We start from the raw sequence: 13,431 nt of genomic DNA on the forward strand, positions 1-13,431 counted from the left end.
GGAATTAACAGTTCCCCAGTGGAGTTATTGATTTGTTATGCAGAATCTACGACTGCAAACATAAGTATCTTCCCTAGACCTAGTGGCCTGGTCCTGAACAATAGAAGGAAAATAATATAATGTTTCCCTTAAAGTAATTGAACAACAAGATGAGGCTTACCTGGAACCCATCACAAGATTCACTCTCTTCTTGGCTTGTATGCTCCAATCATAGCTCTGATTGCTATAACTGGAACCTACACATACAAACATGACAAGCCAAAGATATATGATATCTATGTAGCATTATCCAATCACTTCATTCAATGGATCAACAAATCATTGAAACATGTGAACATCAACATCATATATAGGAAAACAATGTACTCCTTGTATTAATAGAAATGGAGAGAGTTACAACCAAATATAGGAGTTGATCATATAGAAAACTCCCCAAGTTGACTTGTCCTTCCTTGCCACAAAGTGCACCTCTATGTCACCTCAATGCATGGAATGATGACTCACTTGGAACCAAGGCAACAACATGAGGGTAATCAATCTCTAAAAGCCAACCCCTACCTTGTGGATGACAGTAAATATATAGGAGAGGATGGTATTTTAGGAATTCTGATCCATTTACCAATCTAGGCTTGAGATCCACTCTTGATGGGAGGATGAGCTCAAGGGATAAGTGGTGAAATATCCAAAGTAGGATGAGATGGGATGCAAAGGTCTTATCCAAGGTAAATGGTTATAAAAACTCTTGGAAACTTCAAGATTCCTTTTATTTCTCCTTAATTTCTATAATTGGCGCACCCCAATAAGGGACAACCTACTAATGATTAGTGCAAGTGCGAAGTGGAGAAACCTACACTGAATGTAGCCTCCTAAGGGAAAAAGGTGTGTTAGGCCTTAAAAGCATGAACGTGAGCCAGTTAAGCCCATATTCATTCCAAGGGATTTGTGTAAGGGTGATGACAAGGTGTAGATGGACATTCTATTGATGATTAGTGCAGGTGCGAAGTGGAGAAACCTACACTAAATGTAGCCTCCAAAGGGAAAAAGGTGTGTTAGGCCTTAAAAGCATGAACGTGAGCCAGTTAAGCCCATATTCATTCCAAGGGATCTGTGCAAGGGTGATGACAAGGTGTAGATGGATGCTGATTGGTCCAGTTAATAGGCCTATTGACCAGATGTGACAAAATGGCCTATAACAATGACTAAACCTTCAAATTATGGAAGGACCTTTGGTTTAAGCTGAATAAATATAAAATGATGACTTTTGTTTACTTGGGTTATCAACATTTCATTCAAGCTAGGTGGAATTTGTTCTCCTACAGGTCAAAATTAGTATAAATAGGGAATGAAGTAACTATAAATATTTGTGGTTTTTTGAAACTTTTCAAATTTATCTTTCTATTGGAATGATCTAGTAAGCAATTATTTTATGATTTTTGGCCCTTCATTGAAAAAGGAGAAGAGGAGGAAAGTGAAGAAACTAACTTATATTCCATGGGTACGATAATTAGAAAAGAGGAAAAAAAAGAGGAGAAAGAAAAGAATTGAATTATTATTTCACAAATATTTGATATAAATACTCTACTTCCCTTATATTAGTCTTTTTCCCCCATGAAGGAGCCGAATGGCATGAAATTCTCATGCTTGGTTTTGAATTAGAGGCATTGAATAATCAATGTCAACTATAACCCCTAGGCTTCCAATCTAATGATGCGGGTTTGATTCTCGCTACCTGCTAATGGATATCTACCTAATCTATATATATCTATACAGATGAATAGGTAGATATAAAGTAATTCTGTATATAACATAATTTCATGATTCACTCAAAATCAATTTTTGTTGAAATGTGGAATAGATTCCATTATTTTCCTATCATATAACCTCATTGTGAATAAAAAGTTGGATTGGGACAATGTATGTCAAAGAGAGTGATAGTGAAAAAAGGGAAGAGAGAAAGAGCATTCATCATCTAATGGATAGGAGAAAGGCCATATAAACCTTTGGTATAAGTTCAAATCCTATTGAACGTAATACTCTTAAATTGTTCTAAATTGTTGTGCAATATATTCAGGAACACATTCTTCAATCATTTTTCTTGTTCTGAATAATCTGACAATAATTCGACCAAATGATCAAATATTCATTTTTGTTATTGAAGTAAAAAAAAGTTCAGTGTGTTCCTTAAGAGCCTCTTCTAGAAGGGCTTTCTCTTTTTCTATAAATGTATCAGTAGAACATATAATTTCTTCGAACTAAGGTTTATTCTTTATCAAATATTCACATAATCGAATGAAACTTTTTCTCACATGTGTTATTTCTAACATATCTATGTATCCATTTTTTTGTGTATAAATAATAGCTATTTTTTCTTTTACTTTCAAAGGAGTCGATTGAGATTGTTTGATCAATTCACGTAATCGTTGACCCCTTTCCAACTGATCTTGAGTAGCTTTATCAAAGTCGGAAGAAAACATTGCAAAGGCTTCCAACTCTGCAAATTGAGCTAACTACAATTTCATTTTTCCAACTACCTTTTTCATAGCTTTTATCTTAGTCATAGATCCTACTATAGATATCAAAATACCCACATTTAATAGCAGGTCTGATCCCAACATTGAATAGATCAGTCGATGAAAATAGTTTTCCATCTGTAATGGAAATTGCATTAGTGGGAATATAATTTGAAACATATCTAGCTTGAGTCTCAACTATTGGTAGGGTAGTAACACTCGCCTCACCTTACTCAGAACTTAATTTAGCTGCTCTTTCCAAGAGACGAGAATTCAAATAAAAAAATTTCCTGGATAAGTTTCTCAGCTAGGTGGTCTTCTTAATAGAAGATGCATTTGTTGATAAGCTTGGTCCTATTTGGAGAGATCATCATAATTGATTGAAGTATGTTGTTTCTTATACATGAACAATTCAGCTAAAGTTTCCCCTGTATGAGGAGAGAGATATTGTAATGTAGCATGAGAATTCGTAGTTTCCGCTACCACAATGGTATATTCCATTGTGCCATGTTCTAAAAATTTATTAACTACTTGAGCCGCAGGAAAAGCTCTTTGACCAATTGCAACATAGACACAAATTAGATTTTGACTCTTTTGATTAAGAATAGTATTTGTAGATATTATTGTCTTACCATTTGGTTCATGTACAAAAGAGAAATCATATTAAGGAAATTAAGGAGATTGACCACAAAATCAGTATGTTTGTTGATCCTTCTCATATGAATTACTTATTGATTACGTAGAATTTGCAAGTTGCAGGCCTTGAGGCCAGAAAATATATTTTTTTAGATTCGAGAGGAAGAATGGTGACTTAAAAGTCATGCCATATGAATCAATGGCGCTGACAAGAATACAAAATTGTTTCACATCTATGCCTCTAAAAGGAAATGTGAAAACACCATTTTGGAATTGAGGGATAAAAATGGAAATTGCATTTTCCCATCTGAAGGATATTCAGGAGAGGCTTGTTCAATATTTTTGTGCTCAATATAGGGCAAGGGAGGGTATGAAATTTGAAAGGAAGATTGAGGTCATAGACAATTATTCTAGTATGTTTGATGTAGTAGCAAATGAGACCTTCTATTGAGTGATTAATCTTGACGAGTTGGTGGGGGTTATGAAGTCCTTTGTTCAGGATAATATCTCGAGTCCTGACAACTGGTTGATTGCAATGTTTCTACATTTCCTAAAAATTATGGGGTGGGAGTAATTATTGGCTATTGAAGAATCCCACACACCTGGTATTATTCCTGGTGCTATAAATTCTACGTTTCTTACATTGATCTCAAAGATTTCTCTTGCATCTTCTTTGATGGACTATCATCCCATATGCATATCTAACACTGTGTACAAAATGATTTTGAAAATCATTGCAAATTGATTGAAAACCATCTTGTCTAAATACATTGTGTCTGAGCAATTTGGCTTTCTTCAACACTCTCAAATACAGGATGGGGTGGCTATTGCTCAGGAGACATTACACTCTATCAAGTATAAGAAAATTGAGGCTCTTATATTAAAGCTCAATCTCCACGAGGCCTTCGGCTGTGTGGATTGGACATTCTTATGATTGGGTCTTCATAAGATTGGTCTCTCACTAAAGGTTATTGCTTGGATTATGGCATGTGTAACATCAACCAACTTTTTTGTCTTAATTAATGAACTACCTACACATTTTTTCACTACATCTTGGGGAATTCAGTAGGGTTGTGCTTTATCTCTACTTCATTTTCTACTTGTCATTGAGGGTATGAGGATGTTAATATTGGTGGCACATAACTGTGGGACACTTATAGGAGTGTGGATTTCTAGACACATTAAGGTCACACATCTCATTTTTGTTGACGATGTGCTTATTTTTGGTAATTCTTCTGTAGTGTAATGGACGTATATGCATCAGATCATTAGTCTCTTTGGTGATGCTTTAGGGCTATGCATGAACAATTCAAATTCCCTATTGATCTCATCATCCCATGATGATGCTTTCATATTAGAGATTGCAGGTATATTTGAGGTTGATCATGCATCTATAGGCTTTGGTTTTAAATATCTCGGTTTTATCCTCAAACCAAAAAAATATGGAATCAAAGACTAGAAGTGGCTGATTGATAAATTCCAGAATCAATTGATTACTTGATTGCACATATGGCTCACAACAAGGGGTTGGTTGATTATGGTACAAGCGGTTTTCCATAACATATCAGTTTATTATCTACATCTCTATTATCTGCAGAAACACATTATCCACGCGATCAACTCAATCATATCTAGATTTATTTGGGATGAAAATTTAGATAAACATAAGTTCCACTTGGACTGCCTTAAGGTATTATCACATAGGAAGGAAGATGGTGGCTAGGGTATCAAGGACATAGAAAGATTAAATTGGGAATTATTAATGAAGAATTTATGGAGAGAAATTAATGGAGATGGTATATGGTAGCACATTATCAAGAAAAAGTATCTACAAAATCGGTCTATGTTGCAACATTAGATGGATGATTGGAAATGGGATAATGTAGAAATTGGCATTGATCCTATATGTAGTTTTAAGGGGGGCCATACTTTTTTAGCGGATCTTCTTAGACAAATTGACAATATTGGCATCTACTATATCTATTATTGTAAATAATGAATTACTTCATCCTATTTGGATGAGGGAGTTTGACATTGGCTTATATGGGGATCTTCATATTTGATGGGATAGGTATGTAAAAAATCTATAACTGGCTAGCATTGCACTATATGGTTATGATGACACATTTTTGTGGGCCGATAATTTGGCGTGGGATCAGGTATTGGTTAAGGATGCATATTGATATATATCTCCTTCACCTACACATTCAGATTATTGTCAATGGTTTTGAAAATTTCGTAGTGGAATATTCCTACCAAGCTCAAGATATTTGGCTTCTTGGTTTGGAATAATAGCATTTTGACATGGGACAACCTTTGCCACAAGGGTTTCTCTAGTATTGGCCTATGTATATTATGTTTTGATGATTAGGAGGATTCAATACATCTTTTTTATGTAGTGCACATTCACAAAATCTGTTTGAGTAGGCGTGATGAAGCTTGTAAAATTTATAGACATATTAGATTTCCGCCTCATTGGGTGACTTCCTTCAAGATTGGATATATAATAAAAAATATTATGGGCCACTCCCACTATACATAATGTGGGGCATATGGAAATGACGCAACTCTTTTATATTTGATGACAATACACCAAATATCATAGTACCTTGTATCCAAATTGTGGCATATTATAAGGAAGTTGGATATGGAGGTGGTATTCCAATGATGAGGCAGATCTTCCCATTATCTACTACATATAACTCTCCACGACGTTTTTTTTACGGAGCTACAAAAAATGAAGTGTGTGGCTACAATGTTTTTATCACTTTTCAACCTATAACACATTATCACATCAGATGGTTTGAAGGAGTTAGTTCGAACACTGGAGTAGAGGTCTTGTCCCTATGAGGAGTCTTATTTTGTGATCATTGGCTTGATATTGGAGAGTTGCATGTGTTTGGTGACTCACAGGTAGTGGTGGAATGGGCCTCAAAGAAAACAACCTTTCATCCACCAGTATTAATTAATTGGTTGATGAGAATTAAGGCGATTATAGATCAACTCTAGAGATGACTTTCTCACATGTTCATAGGGAATTGAATAGTACCGCTGACAATATGTCAAAGGAGGGACTCACACTACCATTTAGAGAGATTAATTACTCATACTCTACTAAAAATATTATCCAAAGGACAGGTAAGATTTCCATTTCATGATATCACCATTGGCGTATAGTGTTCAGAGATGTCAACAATTTTTTTATTTCCTATGTTTCTAGGGGAGATATATAGATTTTTTGTTTTGTTTTATAAAATGTTACTCACACATAACTTCTATCGACATGGTCGACAAATATGGGGTGATTACACAAGTGTATCTTCAAGTTTTGGGTCATGCTCAGTCTGATTTCATACGTGCCAGTGAAGTTCGACCACGAGAATACATGTTGAACATTGAAGGCTTTTGTTTTATTTGGTTAAATACTATGCACTATTTGTGGTGGATCTTATATGACATGGAATGTATGTACATTCTGAACAATAGTTATTTGTGATAAATTAGGCATAGATACTAAGTATGCTAATTAGATATTGAGAATTTTTCTCCCTCCAAGTAAATATGTCAATATTACCATAGGTGACATATAGACTCATAGAATATGTAAACAACTTTATATTAATCTAAGACTGTCGGTTTTTTCGGGTTGAAAAAACAAAGCCACAAGCATAAATGCAATGATAAATAAATAAATAAACTTGAGGATATTGTGAGTCCTTAGATGATTGGTATGCCTAACTTGTGGCTTGAGTAGTCGTGACCCAACGCATCTAAGCCATCAAAATCACCCAAGGATCACACCCGACCTAGGCCACACCAACCCTTAGCATGGCTGGATTTTTACACACAATATTTTGAACCAGTGACCTTTTCACCACAAGATATCTTAACAAAACACCTTATCACCATCTATTTTATGCCTAATAGGAAAATTTGAAAATATTTTGATAACAATAATTCACACTACATTGTTCTTTTTCATCACCATTAAAATAATGACTAACATTTTAGCTATAAAAAATTTTAATCCATGTTTGATGACATTCCATTTATGCCTCGACTAAAATCTAAGTGGGTTTTGAATATAACTTGGTCATCATCCTCTAACAAATGGGTCAATCTTTCTCTAACAAATAGAATTAGAAGCGTGGTTGCTCATTGAAATAAAAATTGCAGTGCAATGTTTTACTATGGAATTATTAAAACTATTGAAAAACACTTTACAAATAGAATCATTCAAGAAACACTTCACGTAGAGAATTATAAAATTATTAAAGCAACACATGGTTACATAAACCCCGAGAGTTAGTTCAATTGGTCAAATAAGTGTCTTCGCGTTTGAGAGGTCACACGATCATCACGAGTGTTCGTCAACCACACGTGGAGGAAGAAAATAAAAATGGAGGAAGAAAATAAAAATAAAAATTTAAAATTGTGTAAAATAAAATATCCAAACTCATGAAAAAATAAATTAAAGTTTTAAGCTCCGTGAACCACACGTGGAGGAAGAAAAAAATAAAATAAAATTTAAAGTTGTGTAAAATAAAATATCCAAACTCATGAAGAGATAAATTAAAGTTTTAAGCGTTACTCATATGACATAAATTAATTTGAAAATATTCTTTGAAAAGTTCTTAATAATAGACCTCACTTGAAACGTGGCATAAAAAATATAATTTCATTTCAGCACGAAAAATGCCCTGCGACCTTTTCGTCCGTGATGTACGGTCACAGCATTCCATCTCAAAGCATGAAAACTGGCGATCCGTGATGTTGATCGCCAAAACAATCAGACCATTTCTTCACAGCATGGCTTTGTGGCATGATCAGGGAACAACATAGATATTTTTTCAGTTCCTGAAGGCATGAAAAGTGGCTCTGCAATGTAATGTTACAGGATGTTACATTGTTTTCCACTGGCGATTTTAAAAACCCAAAATGTTTTGTGAGCTCGATTCATAAAATATCATGCCATTTCGTCACAGATTCCAGCGAATTTATAATTTAAAATCTGAGCTTAGAATTCTCTTCATGACATTTGATCACAGGTGCCAGAGAATTCAGAATATAAAACCTGAAGGTTGATCCATGAAAGATCAGTTCCATTTCTTAATAGGATTTAAAATGCTTTTGTACCCTGCGATCCCTGATGTAGGGTCGCATAAAATATCATATCATTTCTTGAGAACATGTTTCATTATGTTCTCTTGTGTTTAAAATGTGGCCGCGCCAGCATTGATAGATGCAATTGTACCAAACTCCAAAAGACTCTGTGCCCTTCCACCATTGTGGAGCTTCTTCTATTATTCCATTGACTATTAAAATGGATAACTGCATTGAAGCCGAAAATGGATACCGAGCTTTAAATTCTGAGGGACTAATGTGTGTTACAGGCAACTGGAGTTTCCTGGGTATTCACATTGCAAGAATGCTGCTCCGCCGGGGTTACTCTGTTCGTCTTGCAGTCCCGATAACAGCAGGTGAAATGTTTTTTAATTTTACCATTCGAGCTCTAGGGTTTGTAAATCAATTAAATTAGGGTATGTAAACAAGTTAGGGTTTGTAACTAAGGGTTACTCTGTTCGTCTTGCAGTTCCGATGACAGCAGGTGAAATGTTTTTTCATTTTACCATTCGAGCTCTAGGGTTTGTAAATCAATTAAATTAGGGTTTGTAACTCAGTTAAATTATTGTGAGGAGGGTAATTCTTATCTCAATTGCCGATTCCAAAACTACCAAAACTATTCGGAAATCAATAAATTCTCCTTCTCCTTACTCCATGCTGGCTTGTCCTTCCATATTGTCTTTCTCAAGGCTGTCTCGCGAAGGTCCTGAAACTTTGGAACTCCCCTGCTTACTTCTTTTGCCTTCACAAATATGAGAGTCTCTGTGGGCTTAACTGACTATAAAACCAAACTATTAAATATCAAATGTTGAATTCTTTTACAGAGGAAACAAGGTCGCTGATGAATTGTGAAGAAGCTTTATCGAAAAACCTGGTGATATGCAAAGCCGATCTCTTGGATTATTACAGCGTTTTCAGCACCATCAAGGGCTGCTGCGGGGCTTTTCATGTCCCTGAGCCCTGTGATGAACTCGATGGTTTCCAACACTATCCGGTATTGGTTAATTGAAGGAAAATCTAAATTTTGGATTAATTCAAATACATTTTTGAATTTTAAAACAACTAGTAATGAAAGTGTTGGGCTGTGTAGGCTGAGAGAGTAGATTACGAGGTTCAGAGTGCATTGAATGTGGTGGAAGCCTGCGCTGCTGCGGAGAGTGTGAAGCGTTTGGTGTTCACTTCCTCTCTGTCCGCCATTGTTGGTGGGAAAAAGAGTAGCGAAATTCTGGATGAGAATTGTTGGACAAATCTTGAATTCTGTCATCAAAAGAAGGCAAGCTTATGTGTTCTATAACTTTTTTTGACAGAGCTGATTCATTCATAAATGCCATATATAGGCTATTTATTGAATTCTGAATTTCATTCATAAATGTCATATATAGGCTATTTATAGAATTCTGAATTTAAGTTGCAGGAAAAAACTGATTAGAAGTTTTTGTTTCTGTAGTTGTGGTCTTCATTGACAAAAACTCTTTCAGAAAAAGCTGTATGGGCTCTCTCTAATGACAGGGGCCTTAATTTGATAGTGTTAAATCTTCCATTGGTGATTGGTTCTCAAGGCTGTGAACCTGATTCACATAACATTTTAAACTATTTGAAAGGTGCATTGTTACATTACGTTTTGTTTTAAACCTTGGGATACAATGCATATTATTATCATTTTTTGGTTGTGTCATGTATCCAATTGGTATTATATCATAAAAATAATGTATTGTTAATCACAGGATCAAAGACAATACAACAGAATGGTGTGTACGCATATATCGAAGTGGAGGAAGCTGCTTTTGCACATCTGGTTGCATTTGAATGTGAAAATGCAACAGGGAGATATATATGTTTGCAGAAAGTGTTAACAGAGGACGAAGTAAAAGAGGTTCAAAGGAGTTCGCATGTAACATCAAACTACAGGTTGGTGATTACATAAGAGTTTAACATCTTTAATTTTAATACTATTACTTACAGAAAATGATCGTTTTTATGGTGTTTTATCATCATTATACAGGTTGGAAGAATTGATGCATCCTGTGAACATTTCGAACAAGAAATTTTTGAAGTTGAAGAGGCAATATTCTGCAGAGCTGGCATAATTGTATTTATGATGTGTGTCCATAAAGTGACATTAAATAAATTATAATCTAGACATTTAAGTAACAACTTTAGGAAAATAAGTGCAATGTTTATTACAATGATCACTAGGAGTGAATTCTGTTTGTGAGTTATTAAAAGTTTATGCCTAATAAGATATAAATTAAAGCATGTTCATGAGTGTCGAGAGAAAATGAAATCGAAGTTCTATGAAGTTTCCAGTTTTCTTCAAATGATGTAATGACATTTATATCTTAAATTAATATTTAAGTGGATTAATATAATTTCTTTTTCAATTTTTCAGTTTATAGGGATTTATTAATTTATTTATAGAATATTGCGTAAAAAAAGCTTTGAATTTTTTAAATGATACATTTAAACAGGTTAGCATAATTGTATCTTTGATCTCCTTAAAAAAACATTATAGTAATTAAGATAGTTTGTATGCTTTGTAATTGAGTTAATAAAAAATATTAAAATAATTTGAAAAAAGAAAGATTGTATCTTATAATTAGAATTATAACGATTTATTATTAAAATGATTTTATATGAAATTGGTTCACTATTTTAATGTACCAGGTTTGTTTTAGATTAGTTATAATATATGTGATTTAAGATAATGTATTTAGATTCATAAAGTTTGATATTAAAGTATATATTAAAGTATAAGGAATTATATAAAAAAATAATATTTTAACGGTTGATGTTTTTTTTCATTAATGTATAAGTTTTTTTATAAATATGATGTCAAAGTATATATATCAATATATTAGATTTAAAAAGATTTACATTCTCCTTTTTCAAAATATGTAATCATTTTCCAATTTAAGAGTTATTATATAATGCTATTATAAAATAGTAAACCAACTTTAAATAATATCAATTAACAACATCAATATCCTTCTACAGAGGGTTCTTAAATGGTGTAGTGGACTTCACTAATTGACATGAATGTGGTTCAATTAATGATAAGTGGTAGGGATTCCACCAAATGGCACCCTACATGGGAGGTTGTATGATGGCAATCTAAGAAGGATCCGGTAGGAGCATGGGAGAAGATGGTTGAGAGGTTTCTAAATGTGTGGGTGTCTGAGGAAGGACTACCTACTCTGAGCTTGGACCCAAGGTGTAGGTAGGAACAATTATGTATGCATTAGACTAAAAAATAGACTATGATGACACTAGTTGGGGAACACCTAATCAACTAAGGGTTATGATGTGGAGTATGAACAGTGATTGGAGTCCAAGCGACCACTTGGAATATGGAAACCAAGGGTCATAAGACTATATTAATATATATATCCTTGTGAATAAAATACATTCAATGATTTATCTTATTTGTTGTTTATATTTTTGTGTTGTTTAACATGGTATTAGAGCAGGCGAATTCTTGCCCTGCTCAAATTTGAGCCACTAATTTGTTTTGGGGCCCTTCTATGTATGTCAGTTCTACCGATTACCTGCTCTGGCAGAAACGCCTGCATCTCTGTCTCACTTATTATGGTAAATGTGTGCTCATTCTCCTATTTGCGGGTTAATTCAGGAACGTCTAATGTTACTTCGTTGACCGTAGCACTACATCCAATTTGTTTCCCAAAAAAATGGTTGTAGTAGAATTTTATCTTACAGCTATTATGTAGCATGAAGACATCTATGAACTTAGAAATATAACTATGTGCATGCAATTAAAGGGGACACCAAAGTTTGCTTGACATATCCCAATGCCAATGTATTTCTAGTTGAACTAATTTCTTTTATTTCTTGAGCCTTTATTTTTTGCAGAAAAAAATGGCTCGAATTGGTGAAGTATTAAACTTATTGAAACTTTAATACACTCCACTAGTCATGATATTGTGAAAGTTGGAAAAGCCTCTCTTGTTGACATTAGAGTCTTTCTACAAAATGCGCAAGAAAAGTTTGATTTTTTCGGCTCGAAACTCAGCTATAACAAGATGAATTAGAGTAGAGGAGTCATCATTTTGAACAGGTTCTTGCTCAGAACAACTCCCTTTTTGAGTCTGAAGTTGACTCTTATCAACAACCAGAGATTGATAAAATCAGTTAGGCTGAGGTTGATTGCTATCAGGTTCCCATATTAAGAGCAGACTTGCATAAAGATGCAGAAGTTTAGGTTGCACTTCCCAAGCCCATCATCACACCTTGGGAAGAGCTTTTCAGCAACGAGAACATAATCAGTGTTGGATATGACAATGATGTGTCCTTTTATATTTCAGAATACTCTAAGCGCATACAATTTCAAAGTGTTGGGTTTCTTCATGACGATTCATCTTCACCTCTTCCAGATCTAGCTCCTCTTCCATAGCAGACACAAATTGTCAAATGCCAACACTGTAATCGAGTTCGCCATGTGAAAGATCATTGTTTTGATCTTCACCCATGTCAGCTTGGTCATAAAAATACTCATCATCCAAATAGATGCTTCAGAAACAATCCTCCTGCAAGAACGAAGATTCACCTTGGATGGATCACTTCTTGGCAATGGGATTCAACACCTAAGAAGATATTTTGGTCATACCACAAAATTTGTTTTCGAATATTGGCATGTCTTGTAGTTGAGATTTCTTCATCTTCTCACCTTGCATCTGATAGGGGGGATTTTTGGTCATCTACAAGCTTCAAAGATACATCAAGCGATCCTGAGCCACAAACCAAGGCTATTGCCTTAGCCTAGAGCCAGAGTTAGCCATACCCAAATTCAAAGTTGTATCCAGGGACAGAGTCATGCCCCATGAGCATGCATTTTGGTTTGTTGTCTTCTTTAAACCACCACCGGTTGAGACCTCAAGTTCTCCCACCTTATACCATCATTTCATAGAGCACAGCCAGCCAAATTATCAAATGCCAACACTCTAATCGAGTTGGCCATGTGAATATCATTGTTTTGATTTTCACCCATGCGAGCATCGTCATAAATATACTCATCATTCAAACATATGCTTCAAAAACAAACCTCATGCATCGGAGAAGCCGAATATCGTCTTCATAAGTGAGGAGAAGCAAGCACACTTAAGATTTTTCTTTTTTCTTTTACCCTTCAAGTAAGAAAAAACCAACA

At 34.6% G+C, this 13,431-nt stretch overlaps 1 protein-coding gene across 3 annotated transcripts; it reads left to right on the forward strand.

Annotated features, from left to right (window-relative positions):
* Nucleotides 1-7,828: 7,828 nt before the first annotated feature.
* Nucleotides 7,829-10,616, forward strand: LOC149162104 (cinnamoyl-CoA reductase 1-like). 3 transcript variants are annotated; one of them, XM_089435625.1, is made up of 7 exons: nt 7,829-8,226; nt 8,540-8,626; nt 9,095-9,264; nt 9,361-9,543; nt 9,718-9,871; nt 9,995-10,178; nt 10,273-10,616. In XM_089435625.1, exons 1-7 carry the CDS (start codon nt 8,115-8,117, stop codon nt 10,355-10,357), a joined length of 975 nt encoding a protein of 324 aa, XP_089291751.1. In that variant the 5' UTR covers nt 7,829-8,114; the 3' UTR covers nt 10,358-10,616. The 3 variants fall into 3 exon arrangements, with proteins under 3 accessions (XP_089291751.1, XP_089291752.1, XP_089291750.1); XM_089435626.1 differs by having other exon boundaries at nt 7,829-8,086; XM_089435624.1 differs by having other exon boundaries at nt 7,829-8,626.
* Nucleotides 10,617-13,431: the final 2,815 nt, after the last annotated feature.

This window comes from Pinus tabuliformis, chromosome 5_2 (genome assembly GCF_031772625.1).
Source record: "Pinus tabuliformis cultivar Carrire ecotype Pingquan chromosome 5_2, CPIR1, whole genome shotgun sequence".
Lineage (NCBI taxonomy): Eukaryota > Viridiplantae > Streptophyta > Pinopsida > Pinales > Pinaceae > Pinus > Pinus tabuliformis.

Bases quoted from the DNA above. Each gene is read 5' to 3' on its own strand.
- LOC149162104 (XM_089435624.1), top strand. From the start codon at position 8,389: ATGCAATTGTACCAAACTCCAAAAGACTCTGTGCCCTTCCACCATTGT. The intron at 9,544-9,717 runs GCAAGCTTATGT...TTGTTTCTGTAG, and splicing joins AATTCTGTCATCAAAAGAAG to TTGTGGTCTTCATTGACAAA. The intron at 10,179-10,272 runs GTTGGTGATTAC...ATCATTATACAG, and splicing joins CATGTAACATCAAACTACAG to GTTGGAAGAATTGATGCATC.